The 17,888-nt window shown below is 45.9% G+C and overlaps 1 protein-coding gene across 1 annotated transcript in view; it reads left to right on the top strand.

The window, feature by feature from the left end:
- Nucleotides 1-14,002, top strand: part of LOC134394160 (5'-nucleotidase domain-containing protein 2-like) — a 31,370-nt gene extending 17,368 nt beyond the window's left edge. The window contains exons 8-14 of the mRNA XM_063119362.1: nucleotides 363-465; nucleotides 2,505-2,606; nucleotides 4,813-4,894; nucleotides 5,379-5,465; nucleotides 5,632-5,772; nucleotides 6,060-6,124; nucleotides 13,044-14,002. Coding sequence (XP_062975432.1) covers nucleotides 363-465; nucleotides 2,505-2,606; nucleotides 4,813-4,894; nucleotides 5,379-5,465; nucleotides 5,632-5,772; nucleotides 6,060-6,124; nucleotides 13,044-13,305 — 842 coding nt within the window. The 3' untranslated portion in view covers nucleotides 13,306-14,002. The remainder of the gene's footprint in view (nucleotides 1-362; nucleotides 466-2,504; nucleotides 2,607-4,812; nucleotides 4,895-5,378; nucleotides 5,466-5,631; nucleotides 5,773-6,059; nucleotides 6,125-13,043) is intronic.
- The last annotated feature ends 3,886 nt before the right edge of the window (nucleotides 14,003-17,888 follow it).

Raw genomic sequence — 17,888 nt, 5'->3', positions numbered from 1 at the left:
TGAAGTAATCCAACCAGGGAGGTTACTAGCATAGATATTGTCACCAGTCTATCTCTGTCCAGACAGGGTTGTAGCTGTTATATCAACATAACCCAACACTTACATAAAGTAGATTCTTAAAAGGTGGATGACATGCTAATTATAATACATATAATAAGGATTAGTATGAAATATTATAACCTACAGGATTTCAGAAAAATATTTGTTCCTGACGAATAAGTCCTATTATCCATAAAAGATATCAATTCTGCTCAAATCTCTGTTTCTTCTGCCTACATTCTTTTATGTAATCAATAGGCTCTGCTATGATGGCATCATCAGAGAAGTTCTTAATGCTCATCTGTCCATCTTCCCTTTTTCAGAGAAGTACATTCTGCGTGGGGATGAGACATACGCCGTGCTGCACCGCCTGGCCAAAAGTGGCAAGAAGCTCTTCCTCATCACCAACAGCCCTTTCAGCTTTGTGTGAGTTTGGCATGGCAGAGCTGCAGCTTAGAAATCGTTTGGGCATGAACCCTGTCCTGATCCCAAACTCTGCGCAGCTGATAAACATGGCGAACAAAATGGCTCTGCTCAGATATCGCTCTTGCCTCATTAAAGCAGAGCTGCATGAACATGGCACAGCTGTGTTTTGGAATCTCTAAGGAAGCTTTCCCCAACCTGGTGCTCTCCAGATGTGTTGGACTACAACTCCCAGAATCCTCCCAGCCAGCATGATTCTGGGAGTTGTAGTCCAACACATCTGGAGAGGCTTAAGGCCTCCGAGAGGTGCCAAAATGTAATCTGTTTATTTTTAAGCCCAACAAAAATCAAAAGGGATTTCCCCCCAATCCAACGCTAACACTGCAAACAAACCCAGCCAGCTTTCTAAGGTGGTGGCTGACCTTCATACGTCATTGAGGCATGTTATAAGATTGTCCCAATGAAGGAACCACAGTCTCTGAAGTGCGTTGGACTTAAAATAAACGCTTTGGCACTTCTAAGAATTTGTTCTCTTTCCCCTTTTTGTTCATCCCTGGTGCCTCTGTTCTGGTTTTCGTTAAGGCCTTGAGCTACTGCTTCCCACATTTTCAAACTTCCATGCAGCCTTGAGGACTAGAAAGGTGCTTTGGAAATAAAAAGCTAACCCTGAGCTCTATCCCATAGAATCTTATACCACAATAACTGTGTTAGTTGCTACATGATTCTTTAAATGTGGGTGTCCGTTTTTCTCACCACAGTTAACATGCCTGGCTTTCTGGAATTCAGAACTAGCTTAATCATCTTAGGAATCCCAATTCTGCCCATAGCATGTTTGTAGATAATGATGGTTGCAAAACAGGCCTGCCGTTAGAAACAGGTGTATTTGCAAATACCTAAACCTTATAGAAAAGGAAGCCATTGATGCCTTGGATTGGGGGGAAATTCAACCCTTGAAGTATCCTATGAACCAATAAGTGCAGTCTCTATAAGTATTTTGTTCAGGGGCATTCCTGCTTCCTTACCTGTATGCAGTCTTATAACCACTATCAACAAACCACTGTAGCTTCAGGTTTGCATCAAAGTGTCCCATCACTGGTCCTTAACCCCGTTGGCTGCTCTAACAGACAGCCACCTGTTAGATAGCCTTGGGAGTGTGGGGGGGATAAACAGTTAGACCCTTAGGGTGACCCTGTGAAAAGGAGGACAGGGCCACTGTATCTTTAACAGTTGTATTGAAAAGGGAATTTCAGCAGGTGTCATTTGTATGTCATTTGTTGTTTTTATACTGTTGTTTTTATGTTTCTGATGGTTTTTAAATTTTGTATACTTTTTAATGTTTACAGTTTCAACTTTTGTGAACTGCCCAGAGAGCTTCGGCTGTGGGGCGGTATATGAATGTAATAAATAAATATGGAGAACCTAGTGAAATTTCCTTTTCATCACAATTTATTTATTTATTTATTTATTAAACTTATATACCGCTCCCATAGCCAGGGCTCTCTGGGCGGTTTACATACAAATGACACCTGCTGAAATTAGGGTGACCATATGAAAAGGAGGACAGGGCTGCTGTATCTTTAACTGTTGTAACTGTTGTAAGGGAATTTCAGCAGGTATCATCTGTATATATGGGGAACCTGGTGAAATTTCCTCTTCATCACAACAGTTAAAGCTGCAGGTGCCCTGCCCTCTAGTATAGCTCCTGCAGCTTTAACTGTGGTGATGCAGAGAGAATTTCACCAGGTTCTCCATGTATACAAATGTCACCTGCTGAAATTCCCTTTTCTATGCAATTGTTAAAGATACAGGAGCCCTGTCCTCCTTTGCATATGGTCACCCTAAGCTAGGCAGCATCTGTGTGCTGTGTGGGAAAGGAGTGGAGTGTAACTCTTGAATTCTGTCCATTTTCCTTCTGAAGCCTCCAGTTTTCCCCTGCCTGTGTTGTGAGAGAACCCATAGAGTGTAGGCGAGCCAGGTTTTCTGTGGCACAGTTGTCCCCTGTTGTCCGCTGTCAATAATGTCTCTCTCTCTCTTCCCTCCAGTGATAAAGGGATGCGGTACATGGTGGGTAAAGACTGGCGAGACTTCTTTGACGTGGTCATAGTCCAGGCAGACAAGCCTCATTTCTTCAACGATTGTGTCAAGTGAGTGCGGCCCCCATGTTCGGTTCTAGATATTATACTCTCAAGAGGTGTGGCCGTGAGCATATCCATATGGGCAGTTTGCACATTCCTGATTGGGGCGGGGGCACAGTGGGGAGAGTTAATGTAATGTTTCTGGTTTCTATAGCTAGAATGAGGAGGGGCAGATTGCAGTCACCCCAGAGACAAACAAAATAGATATTTAACAGAATTTACTTAGCTTTAGAATGTTTGGTAAATGACAATACTAACAAAATGATAAACCAAGAACTCTAATTTTAGGCCACAATTCATTGTAAAGTGCAGGGCTGCTCTTGCATAATCAAACACCAGTTCCTTGTCCATTTGTGGCCAGTCTCTGTTGTGGAGGTTCACTCTTCTTTTACCTGAAGCCCGCTCTACCTGTTTTTCTTTCTTCACCTCCCTGCTCAACTTTTCTTCTTTTCTCTCCTGCTGCCTTCACCTTCAGGGTGACCATATGGAAAGGAGGACAGGGCTCTTGTATCTGTAACAGTGGCATAGAAAAGGGAATTTCTCCAGGTGTCCTTTGTATGCATGCAACCCCTGGTGAAATTCCCTCTCCATCATAACAGTTAAAAGCTGCAGGAACCCTGCCCTCTTGACCAGATACAAAAGATGGCAGGGCTTTAACTCTTATGATGCAGAGGGAATTTCTCCAGAGGCTGCATGCATACAAATGACACCTGCTGAAATTAGGGTGACCATATGAAAAGGAGGGCAGGGCTGCTGTATCTTTAACTGTTGTAACTGTTGTAAGGGAATTTCAGCAGGTGTCATTTGTATATATGGGGAACCTGGTGAAATTTCCTCTTCATCACAACAGTTAAAGCTGCAGGGGCCCTGCCCTCTTTTAAATCTGGTCACTAGTATAGCTCCTGCACCTTTAACTGTTGTGATGAAGAGGGAATTTCACCATATATACAAATGACACCTGCTGAAATTCCCTTTTCTATACAACTGTTAAAGATACAGGAGCCTTGTCCTCATTTCCATATAGACACTTTACTTCTCTTCACCAACTCAACTGCCCTTTTTTCAGCCAACGTTTCTCTCTCCCCTCGCTCCATTCAATCCCCCCCCCCCACTTTACTCAGCCAATGTTCCAAGGCCCTAAGAGACAGGCATTACATTAATGTGCAACCACACATGCACCCTGTGATGGATTACACCAGTGGTTCTCAACCTGGGGCACTCCAGATGTGTTGGACTGCATCTCCCAGAATGCCCCAGCCAGTCCAACACATCTGGAGCGCCCCAGGTTGAGAAAGGCTGGATTACACCCTCGTTGCTCACCTTAAGTAAACACTAGATGGACTGAGTATTAGCACGTGGCTTGCTGGGGTAGGGGACTCTGGATGGCTGTTTTTGACAGCTGGAGGCAAAGCAAAACTGCAAATGCAAAATATGAAGACTTGAGCCTTGAGAACAGTGTGGGATCAAAATGCTGCCTCTGGCTTTTGATGTAGCCCTCTGGAACAGTGCTTCAAAGAGGCCCAAATATTCATTTTATTTATTTATTCATAATATTTTTATACTGCTTGATAAAGCAACATTTCTAAGTGGTTTGCATGCTAAAATTTGCTGGCTTTTTGTTGCAATTCTTCCTTTGCTTGCCTTTTCTTCGCTTCTTCAGGTGTTTCTAAATTCTGCTGTCTGCCAGGTTGCTTTATTTTTTCCTTCCTTTTGAAAAAAGGCTTCTAAAGACTTGCTTCTCACCCAGGGGTAGGGGGATAGGAAACTTGCACTGACTTGTAACAATGCTGGTCCACTGTCAGGGGGCTGGGATGTTCTCTGAATTATACATGACCTCTGCATATTCTATTTTCACTTCCTCTCCTTCCATCCTTGCATCATGTTACATTTTAAGCAAGCCAATAGACAGGGACTTCTTTAATTTTCGGCACTGCACTTACTTTGTTTAAACGCTGTACAAATACAAAAGTAAGCCACGGCTCTTGACTTTCCTTGGCTCTGAGGACTGCTTTATTCACACAGGAATTTGCAGGAAAAAACACAGGCAAATTGTAACCTGCAGCCATTTTATATACAGGCTTCCCACAGGGATTGGGGTGTGTGGCGGGGTGGGAGGTGAGTGAGCGAAAGTGGATGGTTTTATGGATTTGGAGGCCAGATGCTGGACCCCCAGATCCCCTTATTTTGCCCTCCCAACACCTGCTTCTCTTCACAGACCTTTCCGGCGGCTGGACAGCAATGGGGACCTGCAGTGGGACAAAATAAATAAGCTGGAGAAGGGGCAGGTATATAAGCAGGTAAGGAAATGGACTGCGGAGGGCAACGTTTTCATGGTGGGACATCTTGTTTGGAAGAGCCAAGTTAATGTCCCATATCTCTCCACCTTCCCCAGTTTCTCGTTGTGATAGCTGTGCAAGAATAAAAAAAATATGTAAGATTTGAGCTGGCCATTGGTGTGATGATGAGGACTTGTCCCAGGCTCAGCCAGTCTTCCCCATTGTAGAAAGGGCAAGCTAGTGGGCAACAGTAAAGATAGGGTGGACCCCCTGAAGATATCTTGCCCAAAGTCCTTGCAGTTTCTGAAGGCGGCCTTGGGCTACCCCCTGGGTACCAGAAAGAGATTCCATATCTTTGTGAGGGGAGCGTCCCCTTTTTCTATGTTGATGTAAACATTCAGTAGCCATTTTGTTCCTTTGCCAACAGGGCTCTTGTAACCAAAGTCCCCCAACCTAGCCCTTTTCTAATACATCCTCTTTTGTTCTCCCTTTCCGCCAAAATTAGGGCAACCTCTTTGACTTCCTCCGGCTCACAGGCTGGCGTGGATCCAAAGTTCTCTACTTTGGAGACCATCTCTACAGTGACCTGGCGGTGAGATCTCTTGGCCTTTTTATCTGGGGCAGGAATAGAGCTGGGGCTGGGGCTGGGAACTAGGGCTTTTAGATTCTCTTTCCCAGGGGAGTGGGCTGAGTTTGAAGGGTGGGGGTCTGTGTAAAGTTGCTTTCAACCTTTGTTCATGTCTTTCTCTCCACCCAAGGACCTGATGTTGCGGCACGGCTGGCGGACAGGGGCCATTGTTCCAGAGCTGGAAACGGAGACGAAAATGGTGAACACAGAACAGTACTCACAAGCACTCACCTGGCTGCAGGCCTTGACTGGGTTGTTGGAGCGCATGCAGGTAGGAGAGAAGGAACGAGGCAGCTTGGTTGTCATCAATAGAATGAGGGAGGACAGGGATTTTTTAGTGGAAGGTGATCCTCAGGAACTGTAGGGCGAGGGATACTCAAAATAATATAATAAGATACCCTGATGTCTGATTAACATAGAGGAGGAGATGAAATTCTTATGAGCGACTTGGTTGTAGGCATCAATCTGCAAGGGATGGGCAGGTTTCTTCTGCATAAGTTGATTTAGCACAGGATGACCAGACAACATGTATAACCATTTGGTTTCGTTCCCCAAAAGATGTTCCAGGACCCAGAATCCCAGCAGGTGCTCCAGGACTGGATGAAGGAACGGCAAGAGCTCAGGTGGCATTTCCTATCTTTTCTCTTCTTCTTCCTAGCCTTCGCTGGGCCTAATCCAGGTGTTCAAATTTGCCTGGGGCAAATAAGAGTTTCCTCCAGGCAGGGAAGGTGTGTGTGTGAACTGGAAGAGTGTACTGGAAGAGTGTTGCTTCAGGGCACAGTGGGAAATTAAAGTGGCAGCTAGTCTTGGCTGTGTGGGGGTTGGCCAGAGCTGGCTTGAAGGGTGGGTGGGCCCTGCTAGAGTTCTTGAACCCTGGCAGCTGCCCAAGGATTCCAGTTGCCTCCTCTGCCTCTAGCAAGAGGGCTGTTGCACAGGTACTGCTATGCACAAGGTGGCGGATTTTTCACCCCACTGTATATTTCTCTCAGTGTGGTCGGTTGATGTTTGTTGTGGGTACAGATCCAACCGGTTGTGACTTAAAAGAATTTCCCAGTCGCCACCGAGCACCCAGTGGTTGTGCGTGTTGGCTCTTGGTGAGAGAAGACAAATTGCGAATTCGGATTCATTTTATTTGTCTATGACACAAAGGCCTTTACAAGCTCAGCAATAAAACAAGATGTCTACATGACAGCCTCAATTCTTACAAACTCAGAGGGAGAGAATTCATATAAAAGAACCAAACTGAGAGAAAAGGCTGAGATTTACACTGGTGAAGAATGATACAGACCCCAGTAGCAATGATAACAGGAAATTATAGCAGCAAAATTTGCATCCTTGATTGTAATCACTTTACTATAATCTGCTAACATATCCCAGATAATAGCAGTAGGCCAAACCGCTCTTGCTCTCAAAAAGATCTCCCAGAAAATGATGCCTAATATCTTTATACAAGGAGCTGGGTCATGTACTACATCTTCCAACTCTCCTGCACCACAAATGCATATCTACTGAGTGTAGGGAATCCTTTTATTCCCCTCCACATAAACTGAAGGCATTGATTGGAAACGGAGGGCATTTGTTTATGAAATGACGGAACTATCCATGTGAATATTCATTGAAGAGTTCCCAAAGCAGTATGGAGATGATCCTCTCTGCCCAGGGCCTCTAAGCACCAGGCCCATCAGGACCTGCAAGCTATTGTCATCCGAATCAGCTCCCTGTGAGTAGCCACACGTGTTGACAAAAGAAACACTCCAGTGGTGGTGTGAAAGAAACTTTACTTTAGGAATAAGCGACTTTCCATCTTAGAGTAAGATGGTTCAGTTCAGCCATGTGGTCAGCAAGCCATGAGGCAGGGAACAACAAGAAGGAGGAAGTAGAGGGGAGGAGACAGGAAAGGGAAGAACAAACATCCCAGCAATCCCCTCCCACCTTGCTCAGGTACACATTAACCCTTTAGCTCCAGGTTCAGTGACCTGTAGCCCGAGTTCTGCTAACACAAGCAGCCATATGCTGCTTTTTAGGAAGTGAACCTTTCATTTCTGCAGCCCATGAATGTTATTTTCCCCCCTCTTCTTCTGGTACATTTTTGTTAATGTCTTGGTCCCAAGGAGTTTAGAGCAGCCTTCCACAACATAGTGCCTTCCAGATGTGTTGGACTACAACTCCCAGCATCCCCGGGCCAGCTGGAAGTTGTAGTTCATCACATCTGGAAGGCACCATGTTGGGGAAAGCTAGTTTAGAGGGAATCGCTTCTCTTTTTTCTCCCTCTTCCCACCACACCACCGCCGCTGTTTTTCTTACTGAGCTGGGACAGGATTTTGTGTCTTGTGTTCATAGCCCTGCCCTATGCTGCCTGGCTGGGATTTGGCAAGAGTTGGTTAATGAGAACCAGGCAAGTCTTTTAATTGTGGACTGTGCCTAGTTTTTGGTTTTGTGGCGGAGGAAGTGAAGTTCTGAGGAATGAGGTTCTGAGAATGTAAGTTAGCTGCAGCATGAGTCCTCCCCTAGCTCGTTTGCTAGGTCCTATTTGTACTTTTTTTAGACACTTCATAGGTTGGAGGTTTGTACTGCTGAAATAGCAATAGAAGGCTCTGTTTGCATTGTTGATCCCCTCCTCCCCCACTTGACAAGCAGTGAATGGGCTGGTAAATAGCCCAGCCGGGTAAACAGAGAACAGAATTCCATGAGAAAATTACAAGCGCCCAGGAAAGGACATGTTCAGGCGTGTGTGAGTGGTCTGAAATCAGCCCACGAAAACTTTAAACCAAAAATGGAAGAATCGCGTCAAGAACTGAAACCTCTTATTACACAGTTTGGACGATTATCTGGCTATAAAATTAGCATATAGAAATTGGACGTGCTAGGTTTAAATACTCCAAAAATCTAATTGCTACAGGTTCTTTCTTTCTTTCTTAAGATAAATCCCACAGGCAAAAAAGTCCAATATGATATCTTAGTATATACATCACCACCACCAATTGTGACATTTATTAAAATAATTTTCAACCATTAATTATGAAAGCTGATTAAAGGTTGAAAAAAAAAGTGATCTAGCCTAAAAAAAATCCCTTTTCGGTAGAATAAACTTCATTAAGGTGACTATCCTACAAAAATGAATTGTTTTATTATTTATTTATTTATTTATTATATTTATATACCGCCCCATAGCCGAAGCTCTCTGGGCGGTTTACAAAAGTTAAAAACAATGAACATTAAAAACAAATATACAAAAAAATTATAAAAACAGAAATATCCATTTAAAACAGCGATTCTGGGGTCAGTTAAAAACTCATCATATGTTGTTAACTGCCTGGGAGAAGAGAAAAGTCTTAACCTGGTGCCGAAAAGATAACAATGTTGGCACCAGGCAAGCCTCGTTGGGGAGATCATGCCATAATTTGGGGGGGGGGGCACCACTGTAAAGGCCCTCTCCGTTGTTGCCATCCTCCGAGCTTCCCTCGGAGTAGGCACTCGAAGGAGGACCTTAGATGTTGAGCGGAGTGTATGGGTAGGTTTATGTTGGGAGAGGCGTTCTGTCAGGTATTGTGGTCCCAAGCCGTGTAAGGCTTTATAGGTTAAAACTAGCACCTTGAATTGGGCTCGGCAACGTATAGGCAGCCAATGCAAGCGGGCCAGAATCGGTCTTATATGTCCGAACCTTCTGGTTCCGGTTATCAATCTAGCCGCTGCATTTTGCACAAGCTGCAGCTTCCGAACCGTCTTCAAAGGCAGCCCCGCGTAGAGTGCATTGCAGTAATCTAATTTGGAGGTTACCAGAGCATGGACAAGTGAAGCCAGGTTATCCCTGTCCAGATAGGGGCATAGCTGGGCCACCAAACTCCATGCCACCGAGGCCACCTGAGCCTCAAGTGACAGAGATGGTTCTAGGAGAACCCCCAAGCTATGAACCTGCTCCTTCAGGGGGAGTGCAACCCCATCCAGAACAGGTTGATCACCCACTTAACACCACGTATAGGCAGAGGAAGCACGCACTAGCAGCATCTCAGTCTTGTCTGGATTGAGTTTCAGTTTATTAGCCCTCATAGAATCATAGAATCATAGAATAGCAGAGTTGGAAGGGTCCTACAAGGCCATCGAGTCCAACCCCCTGCTCAATGCAGGAATCCACCCTAAAGCATCCCTGACAGATGCTTGTCCAGCTGCCTCTTGAAGGTCTCTAGTGTGGGAGAGCCCACAACCTCCCTAGGTAACTGATTCCATTGTCTTACTGCTCTAACAGTCAGGAAGTTTTTCCTGATGTCCAGCTGGAATCTGGCTTCCTTTAACTTGAGTCCATTATTCCATGTCCTGCACTCTGGGAAGGGCTCATGGGCCCTCCTGTCAGAGGACCTCGTGATTCTCATAAAGCCCAAGTCCGCCGTCCCCCATCAATTTGATGTGTTTGGACGGCATTTGCCACCGTTCCCAGTGAGCGTGGCCAATGGCATGATGGGACCTTCAGTCTAACGCACCTGGAAGACACCGGGTTGGGGGAAGGCTGATCTCACAAACAAACAAGCAAACTTTAAATGTAATATAAAAACATTAGAAGAGGCCTATATAGTCCTGTTTCCCATAGCGGCCAACCAAATGGAACATAGGAAGCTGCCTTATACCGAATCACACCCTTGGTCCATCTAGCTAAGGATTGCCAACACTGGCTGGCATTTTTCCAGCCCTATCTGGAGATGCCTGGGATTGAACCTGGGACTTTCTGGATGCAAAGCAGATGCTCTACCACTGAGCCACGGCCCCTCCCTCTGGGAAGTCCACAAGAGGAACATGAGGTAAACAGCCCCCTCCTGCTGTCGGTCCCCAGCAATTTGGTATTTGAAGACCTGCTGCCTCTGATCCTGGAGGTAGTATAGAGACATGAGTAGTAGCCATGAATTTGTCTAGCCCCCATTTAAAAGCATCTGAGCTGGTGGCCATCACCATATCTTGGGAAAGTGAATTCCATCGTTTTAACAGTGCGGTATATGAAGAAGTGCTTCCTTTTTGTCTGTTCTGAATCTTGCACCATTCACTGTCATTGGATGATCCTGGGGCCTCAGCTAGAACTACCTGGTCTAGCGCGACGGAGGGGTGAAGATCTGGCAATATTTTTATCGCGAGATCTCCCCCTCTGTTTACACGCAGGGCGCGACAACCTCGGAGGGCGAGGACGTCGCGCCAGCCATTTTGTTTTTAAAGGAGCAGAGTGCATGAATGCTCGTGTGCAAAAGGTAAGTTTTTTTGTTTTGTCTTTACGATTTTCCCCACTCACTCCACCCCCGAGTAACCACGAGGAGCCGGGACAAACTGTGATGCCCGCACACACGTTCCGCTGTCTCAGGATCAGCCTGAGACCGCAGAAAAAGCAGGCTCAAAGACTAGGGCGAAATCCCAGGGCAAGGGAGGCATATACAACACATTTTTTGAGATGTGTTGTCCAGATCTGTAGCCAGAATTCCAAGTGTTGTGGCACCATAGAATTGTATAACGATATTACGGTATTGGCAGTCTTATTTTTGAACTTTTTCCTAATGAGAACCCCAAGATGGAATTTGCCTTTTTGAGAGCAGTTGCACACTGGGTTGATGTCTGGGCAAAAATGCAGGGCAACAGGGACATCAGGAAAAACTTCCATACTGCTAGAGCAGTACGACAATGGAACCAGTTACCTAGGGAGGTTGTGGGCTCTCCCACACTAGAGGCATTCAAGAGGCAGGTGGACAGCCATTTGTCAGGCATGCTTTAGGGTGGATTCCTGCATTGAGCAGAGGGTTGGACTCGATGGCCTTGTAGGCCCCTTCCAACTCTGCTATTCTATGAGGGGGGGACCCCCTCCGTGCTCCATCTGCCCTCCATAGGATAGTTGGTGGCCTCTGATTTCAGAGGCTGGTGTTTATCAGGATAGGATTGCACCCCCAGCTCTTACTGCCAGTAACTAAGCTATAGGAGAAGCATCTCAACCTTTTAGAATGGGGGTGGGGGAACTGCACGAAAGCTGGGAAACCACCAATCAGCAGTCAGGGGGAAAGGGGGTGGGTGGGCCTAGAGGAAGAGGTATGTCTGCGTGGGGACTCCTGGAGGGTTAAACTTGGTCCCTAGGCCTGAGGTTCTTTACCTCTGCTTTAATTGGTCAGTAGTGATCAGTTTCAATCAGTGAGGGGAACATTTTAAACCATGTGGGTAAAGTCAAGTGCTTTTCTTTTTATTAATTTTGGAGTTTTTGTCTCTGAGGTACCCCTGTAATAGGAAATGAGACGGGGGGGGGGAATATTATGGATGGTCTCTCCTTCTACCAAGACACAGCAACTTAACGTTTCATAAACTAAACCCTGCACACACTTGTTTCAATAACTTTGTACTGACATTGAGATTTAATCAGCGAGTCGGGAATTCGGTGTAAAGAATTCTTGGGAGTGATTGACTGCTTGAACGGTCTCGTGTGTCTCCCCCCCACCCCTCCCAACGCCGATAGTCTGTTTGGGTGTTGAATAGCTTGAGCAATTGCTTCCTCCTACGTGTGTCGTGCACACAGAGACCTACATACAATATTCACCCACACACAGAGAGAGAATTCCAGGAGATAATTACAAGAGGAGCCTTTGCTGTTGTGGGTCATATCTCATTTGGTAGGATTGGGTTTCACGTCTATAGAAAACAGTGGGGTGGACTGTGCAATTGGATAGCGCCAAGCGTAGCCCCCTGCTTGCATCTGTACGCTCCATCCATGCATGAGCTGCTGTGGCCTGTAAAGGGCTGGAAATTGCACTCATTGCTAGACATCGGTCCCAGTCCAGTGCTCAGAATCCAACAAGCATCCTGAGAATATATTGTCACACATCTGGGAATGGAAGCCAGTGTTTACTCGTAGTGTGTTCCTTGTGCTTAAAAATAACAATGCCAAAGTTCTTCTGCATCCAGGTCGAATGACAATAAAACTCAGGGCGGATCTACACTCCTTCTTTAAAGCGCTTTATAACAGTTTGACAACTGTATATGGAGTGTGTCCTGGGCCCCAACAGTTGTCAAAACTGTTATAAAGCACTTTAAAGCAGTAGTGTAGATCCTGCCATAGTGGCAAGAAAAGCGGAGTTCTGTGACCCGCATCCCTTTATGTAAAACGGAAGTGTATAAATGCAAAATGACCTGTAAACATTTATGCAAAACGGAATCGATTCCGGTTCTGCTAATTACAGGGAGGAATAAAGCAATATAAAGGGCTTTGCTTTATATGCTGACCACTGGAAGTCTGTTTCAGCAACATATCTGGCTTCTGAGACTTAAGGCGTCTCCTACACACTTTCAAGTTTACCTTAAGGGCTAGAAACTTGCTTTTTTTGTTTTAAATGGAAACTGAGATTCTTAGGAAGCTTGCATTCTTCAGACAACGCTGCGTTTGCAGCTTCCATGAAATCACACTGCCCTGTCGTTACTGACTCAATCACGTCCTGAGAATAGAACCCAGGAATCCTAACTTTTAGGTGTATAGCTGTTGTCTGATCACAGATTTCCTTCTCTCCCCTCACCCCCGACCTGAACCTGCTGCAGGGCACTCACCAAGAACCTCTTCAACCCTCAGTTTGGTAGCATCTTCCGCACGTGCCACAACCCCACCTACTTCTCGCGCCGCCTGTGCCGCTTCTCGGACGTCTACATGGCCTCGCTCAGCTGCTTGCTGAACTATGACCTCAACTACACCTTTTACCCAAGGCGCACCCCTTTGCAGCATGAGGCTCCCCTCTGGATGGACCAACTCTGCACTGGCTGCATGAAGACGCCCTTTTTGGAAGAGATGGCACACATCCGCTAGAGGGGCCGGCCTGGAGAAGGTCAGGCCTCTGCTGCACATCCTGTAGGGCAGTGGTGGCATGGAAGGGTCAGTTCTCCTAAGTTAGAATCCCCCGTGGTCCATGGGTGCCCATGTGTGTGTCTCAAACTTGCCAAGCAAGAGTGCCTAGTAGGAATTCTGTAATCGTTAAGGCTTAACTCATCTGCGTTAAGGGGTCTTGAGTGTTCACTCTTGTTTATGGACATAAGCGCAGTGCCTTGCTGGCTTAGCCGAAGGTCCAACCAGTCCAGCATTCTTTGCCAGAATCCCGGCAACCAGCAGGTGCATTTGGCCCATCAGTGGAGCATGGGCTGCCTTCTGTCCTCACCTGTTCTAGGGAGTTTGGAATTCCGTTTGCTCCATGCCCAAAAGGGGACTCTCTTGGTTTGAGCTTGCGTTCATTCCTCCCAGACAAACACACTCAACATCTGCTAAGGGGAAGGGGAGGCTTGGTTTTGTCACTCCCACCCACAAGCTTCTCAGCCCACTCCCGTTGAACTCTGTAGAGCTACAGCGGTTCTGTAGTGTTTGAAGTTTACATTTCCGCCACCGTGGGATGGGATTTTTTTTCCTTGCTTGCAACAGAGATTGGTACAGGGTTTTCTGTTGTGGGAAAAGGGTTGAGAGGGAAAAATCCTGCCTCTCATTGACATGGGAGGGACAGGAGGTGCTTATTGGGGCGGGCGGGGGTGGGGGGGGGCGAAGGGTTTTCTTAGCTGTTAACTGGAATTTTGTAATTTTAATAAAGATCAGTGTGAAACCAGCTCCAGGTGTTTTTTATGGTGGTGGTGGGCAGAAGCTGAGCAGACCGTGTATTTGTTATCTCCCATTCTGTTGCTGTGTAAATTATGCAAATGTGCATAATTATTTTACAGGATGTATTCCGGTTCTACCTATTATGAGGAAGGGCTCATTAAAACCCTCTAAAACTCTGCCCCTCCTAACCATTGGGAATGTTGATCAACTTCTGTGACAACTCAGGCATTGCTTGTAGGTTAATATATCTTAATAATGAGAAGCTTGTTTTTTTTCTGTTTAGATGAAAGCAGCTTTGGGGGAATACCGTATTTCTTCGATTCTCAGATGCACTTTCCCCCCATATAAACATCTCTAAAAACGGGGTGCATCTTAGAATCGCAGGTGCGATTATTATTCTTAGAGTCAAAGCTTTTTTTCTGTTGGTGGTACTGAAATTAGTGGGCATCTTACAATTGATGGTGTCTTACAATCGAAGAAATACAGTATATATACAGTCCTCTGGGGATGTGCTGCCAGCTACAGGCCACTTTGCAATTTGCAGTTCGTTTCCACACTGAGGAGTGGATTCTTAAAAAGCCACATAGCGGTATGTGAATGCACCCCTCAAAGAGATCCCATGTCACCCTCAAGAACGTGGCATGAAAACTTTTCAATTTTATTTTCTATGTGTATACTGCTAGAGTCTTGGCCAGCAATTTGTTTCAAGGGAAGGTTTCTCAGGAGGGGGTGGAAGGTCATAAACCAGTCCCCATTTGCCTAAAGTTGGTTATCATTACCTCCTTTTGCCAGGACCCTGTGCTTCCACACAACTTTCTTGCCTTTGGATTAGCAATTGGGGTGGGAGAGGGCAATTGATGGTCTTTAAGAGGCTGGATTTAGCCCTGGGGGATGCAGTGACTGATCACTATAATAGTTAGCAAAGTGCTTTATCATTATCTTGCATTCTCATTTTTCCAGAGGGCTGTTTGTTTCCAGATTAGAAGGAAAGATTGCTTTGACAAATGCTGAAGCTAAGAAATAAAACTAAGGCTGCCATCCCCTACACACTAACCTAGCATGAAGGTCCCACTGAATGCCGGAGGATTTTGAATAAAATACGCTATAAGCGAGCCACAAGCCCTTGCCAAACGACGATACTACCCATCTTCCCTCACCCCGACATATACTGAACCACAAATTACAGGAAGGCAAATTAAGCTTTTGCTCCAAAGATTTCATATTGGAGGCTTTTGTACCGCTTCCTGCCCATTTTTTATTTACACAATGACAAACTGTAAAGGAGGTTTGCACAACTTGCGACCTGGGGAGCCCAGCAGCACACCAGCAACTTAATAAACCCCATTTTGTCGCTTGCCTTGGATTAAAAAATTAAAAATAAGCACCTAAGAAAATACATGATTTATGATTGGTGTGTTGTGTTTAGCAGGCCTGAGGTTGGGCAAAAGGCATTGTCCTGGAAAAGAGAGCATGGGACCAGTGTAGCATAGTGGTTTGGGTGCTGGACTGGGACTTGGAGATCTGGGTTCTAGCCACACACACACACACCCCATGGCCATGAAGCTCCCTGGGTGACTTTGGGTCAGCCACTGACCTACCTACCTCACAGGGTTGTTGTGAGGATGAAATGGAGTGAAGGAGGACCTTGTAAGCCCCTTGGATTCCTTGCAAGGGGAAAAAAGTGCGATATGAATGAATGATTCTGGACTTAAGAATTTTTCCAGTTTCAGTGGGCATTATCCTCGTCCTTCTAGGAACAGTCAGCGTTTCGCTCTTCTGCCTGACAGGACTGGTTCATATATGCCCATATATTGTGACGTTCTCCATGTGAAATATGAACACGAGTCTGAACTTGCCCTTAGAACATGCGCTGAGCAGGGTTTATTTAGCTCTCACCCAGAGGTGGACAGAAGATATACGTGATCTGGTTCTAGTAACAGATCTCCAAATGTTTCGCAGACATTTGATAAGGATTTCTGACTCCCAGTTATTTAGCCACCTCAGCCACGGTTCACTGTACATTTTGCTTCTTTTAAAATCTATTTTAAAGTGTTTCATTCTGTTTTTATTTTATCTTGTACGCCACTCCAAAATAGGTAAATAAAATAAATAAATCAAAATGACATTTTCCACCTAAATTTGGCTGCTGAACTGAAGAGAGTTTGGGATAACCATGAGCAGACTTCTGTGTGAAAGGACTGCAAGTTCAGCCAAGTTCTCGTACTGAAAACCAAATTCCTAGACTCAGAATTTGTCCAGATGTTCTTTCATTCAAACAGTACAATCCTATAGAGGTTTGCTTATATGCAAGCCCCATTTGTGTTTAATGGACCTTACTCCCAGGTGAGAGTGTTTAGGGTTGTAACCTAAGTGTATGTCTTTTGCACCAGGCTCTAGTTGGTGGATCTTGTGGTTCTGGTAAAAAAATAAAGTAGATCTGACAAGCCAGAAGTCTGCTTTACCTTTCTCCATCCCATTGGGCTTAGATCTCAGTGGATGACCCTTCCTCAGGAGTCTTGGCTCCGTCTCTGCTCTGTAGCCTCAAGTGGGATCCAGTTTCCCTCTTGCTCTCTTCACACTCCCCCTGGTGCACGCTGGGGTTGGCAAACCAGGGAGAAGAGGCATTGGAGACAATTAGCTGCTTGTAATTGTTTCATCCGGTTGGGATGACCGCGTCTGGGCCACACGATCTCTTCGTGGGGGAGATGGGAGCTAAGGAGACGCCGAACCTCCATTTGCCTGGACCCCGGTTGGGACGGAGAGGTGGTGTGACATGGCATCAGGACAGAACGGGCAACTGGATACGGCGGCTCGAAGCAGCAGGTGAGAGCAACCTTCCCTAGGTTGGTGCTGATGAGAAGGGGCTGAGTCGATGCTAAAAGTGCAGCTGCTAACTTCAATGAAGCAGTGGGCTGGAGTCATTCGGTCATTTTTAAAGAGCATTAAAATTGCTTGAGGGTAGTTTAAGAAAGGGTTCGTTTCCAGTGGGATTGTGTTCACACATTTATTCCCCCCTCACCATCACCTCTAGCCAAACAGGTTTCTTAAACATTACCAAACCCTGTTTAGCAGAAGTGAAAGTGTACACATCCTCTTTCGAACTACCTTCAACTCTCCAGGGTGGAAAAAAAAGAGACCAGCATCTGTCTCCAGTCTTAGCGGGGAGCCAACTTCAAGTCAGTGAGAGCTAAACAGGCTCTCTCCACCCCCACCCCCCTTTTTTAAGAAGATTGCATTTCTGATGTGCTGCTGAAATAGGAAATGAAAAATAAAATATTAAATACGGCCTTCCCTTATAACCATCAACAGTAGTTCTGTTTAAGAAATGGAACGCTGTCATACAGCACTATTTCAAAAGGGCACCATTACACCAATATTGAGGTTTTAGTAATATAACATATTTAATGTATCAGTTAGATAGGCCACTCTGAGGAAAGGGAAGCGGTTACCCTAAAACGCACCCACTCCATTTCATCTCCCACCCATGAACACTCACCCACTTTCCTCTCCCTCATTAGGATTTCACATGAGCTCTGGCTTTGGGCCAAAGCTCAGATCCTGGCTTTGCATCCCCCACCCCACGGCAAGGGACCCAAAACCTACGGTGAGTGCCTATTGAGGGCTGTGTGTGCCACTTTCCAAAAAGACCTAGAAACAAGCCTCCTGTTGCCACAACTGTGGTGGTTCTCATACCCTTCTTCCCCCTTCCTTCCAGCTGCCGCACGCTCAGGAAGCACTGAGTCCTGGCCTGCTACCTCTTCACGGGCTTCAAGCCCCGGCAAAGCGTCTCGGAACCAGCAGCAGCTGCA

This window comes from Elgaria multicarinata, chromosome 3 (assembly GCF_023053635.1).
Source record: "Elgaria multicarinata webbii isolate HBS135686 ecotype San Diego chromosome 3, rElgMul1.1.pri, whole genome shotgun sequence".
NCBI lineage: Eukaryota > Metazoa > Chordata > Lepidosauria > Squamata > Anguidae > Elgaria > Elgaria multicarinata.
Note: the sequence above shows the minus strand (reverse complement) of the source record. Positions and strands in the feature narration are given on the sequence as shown.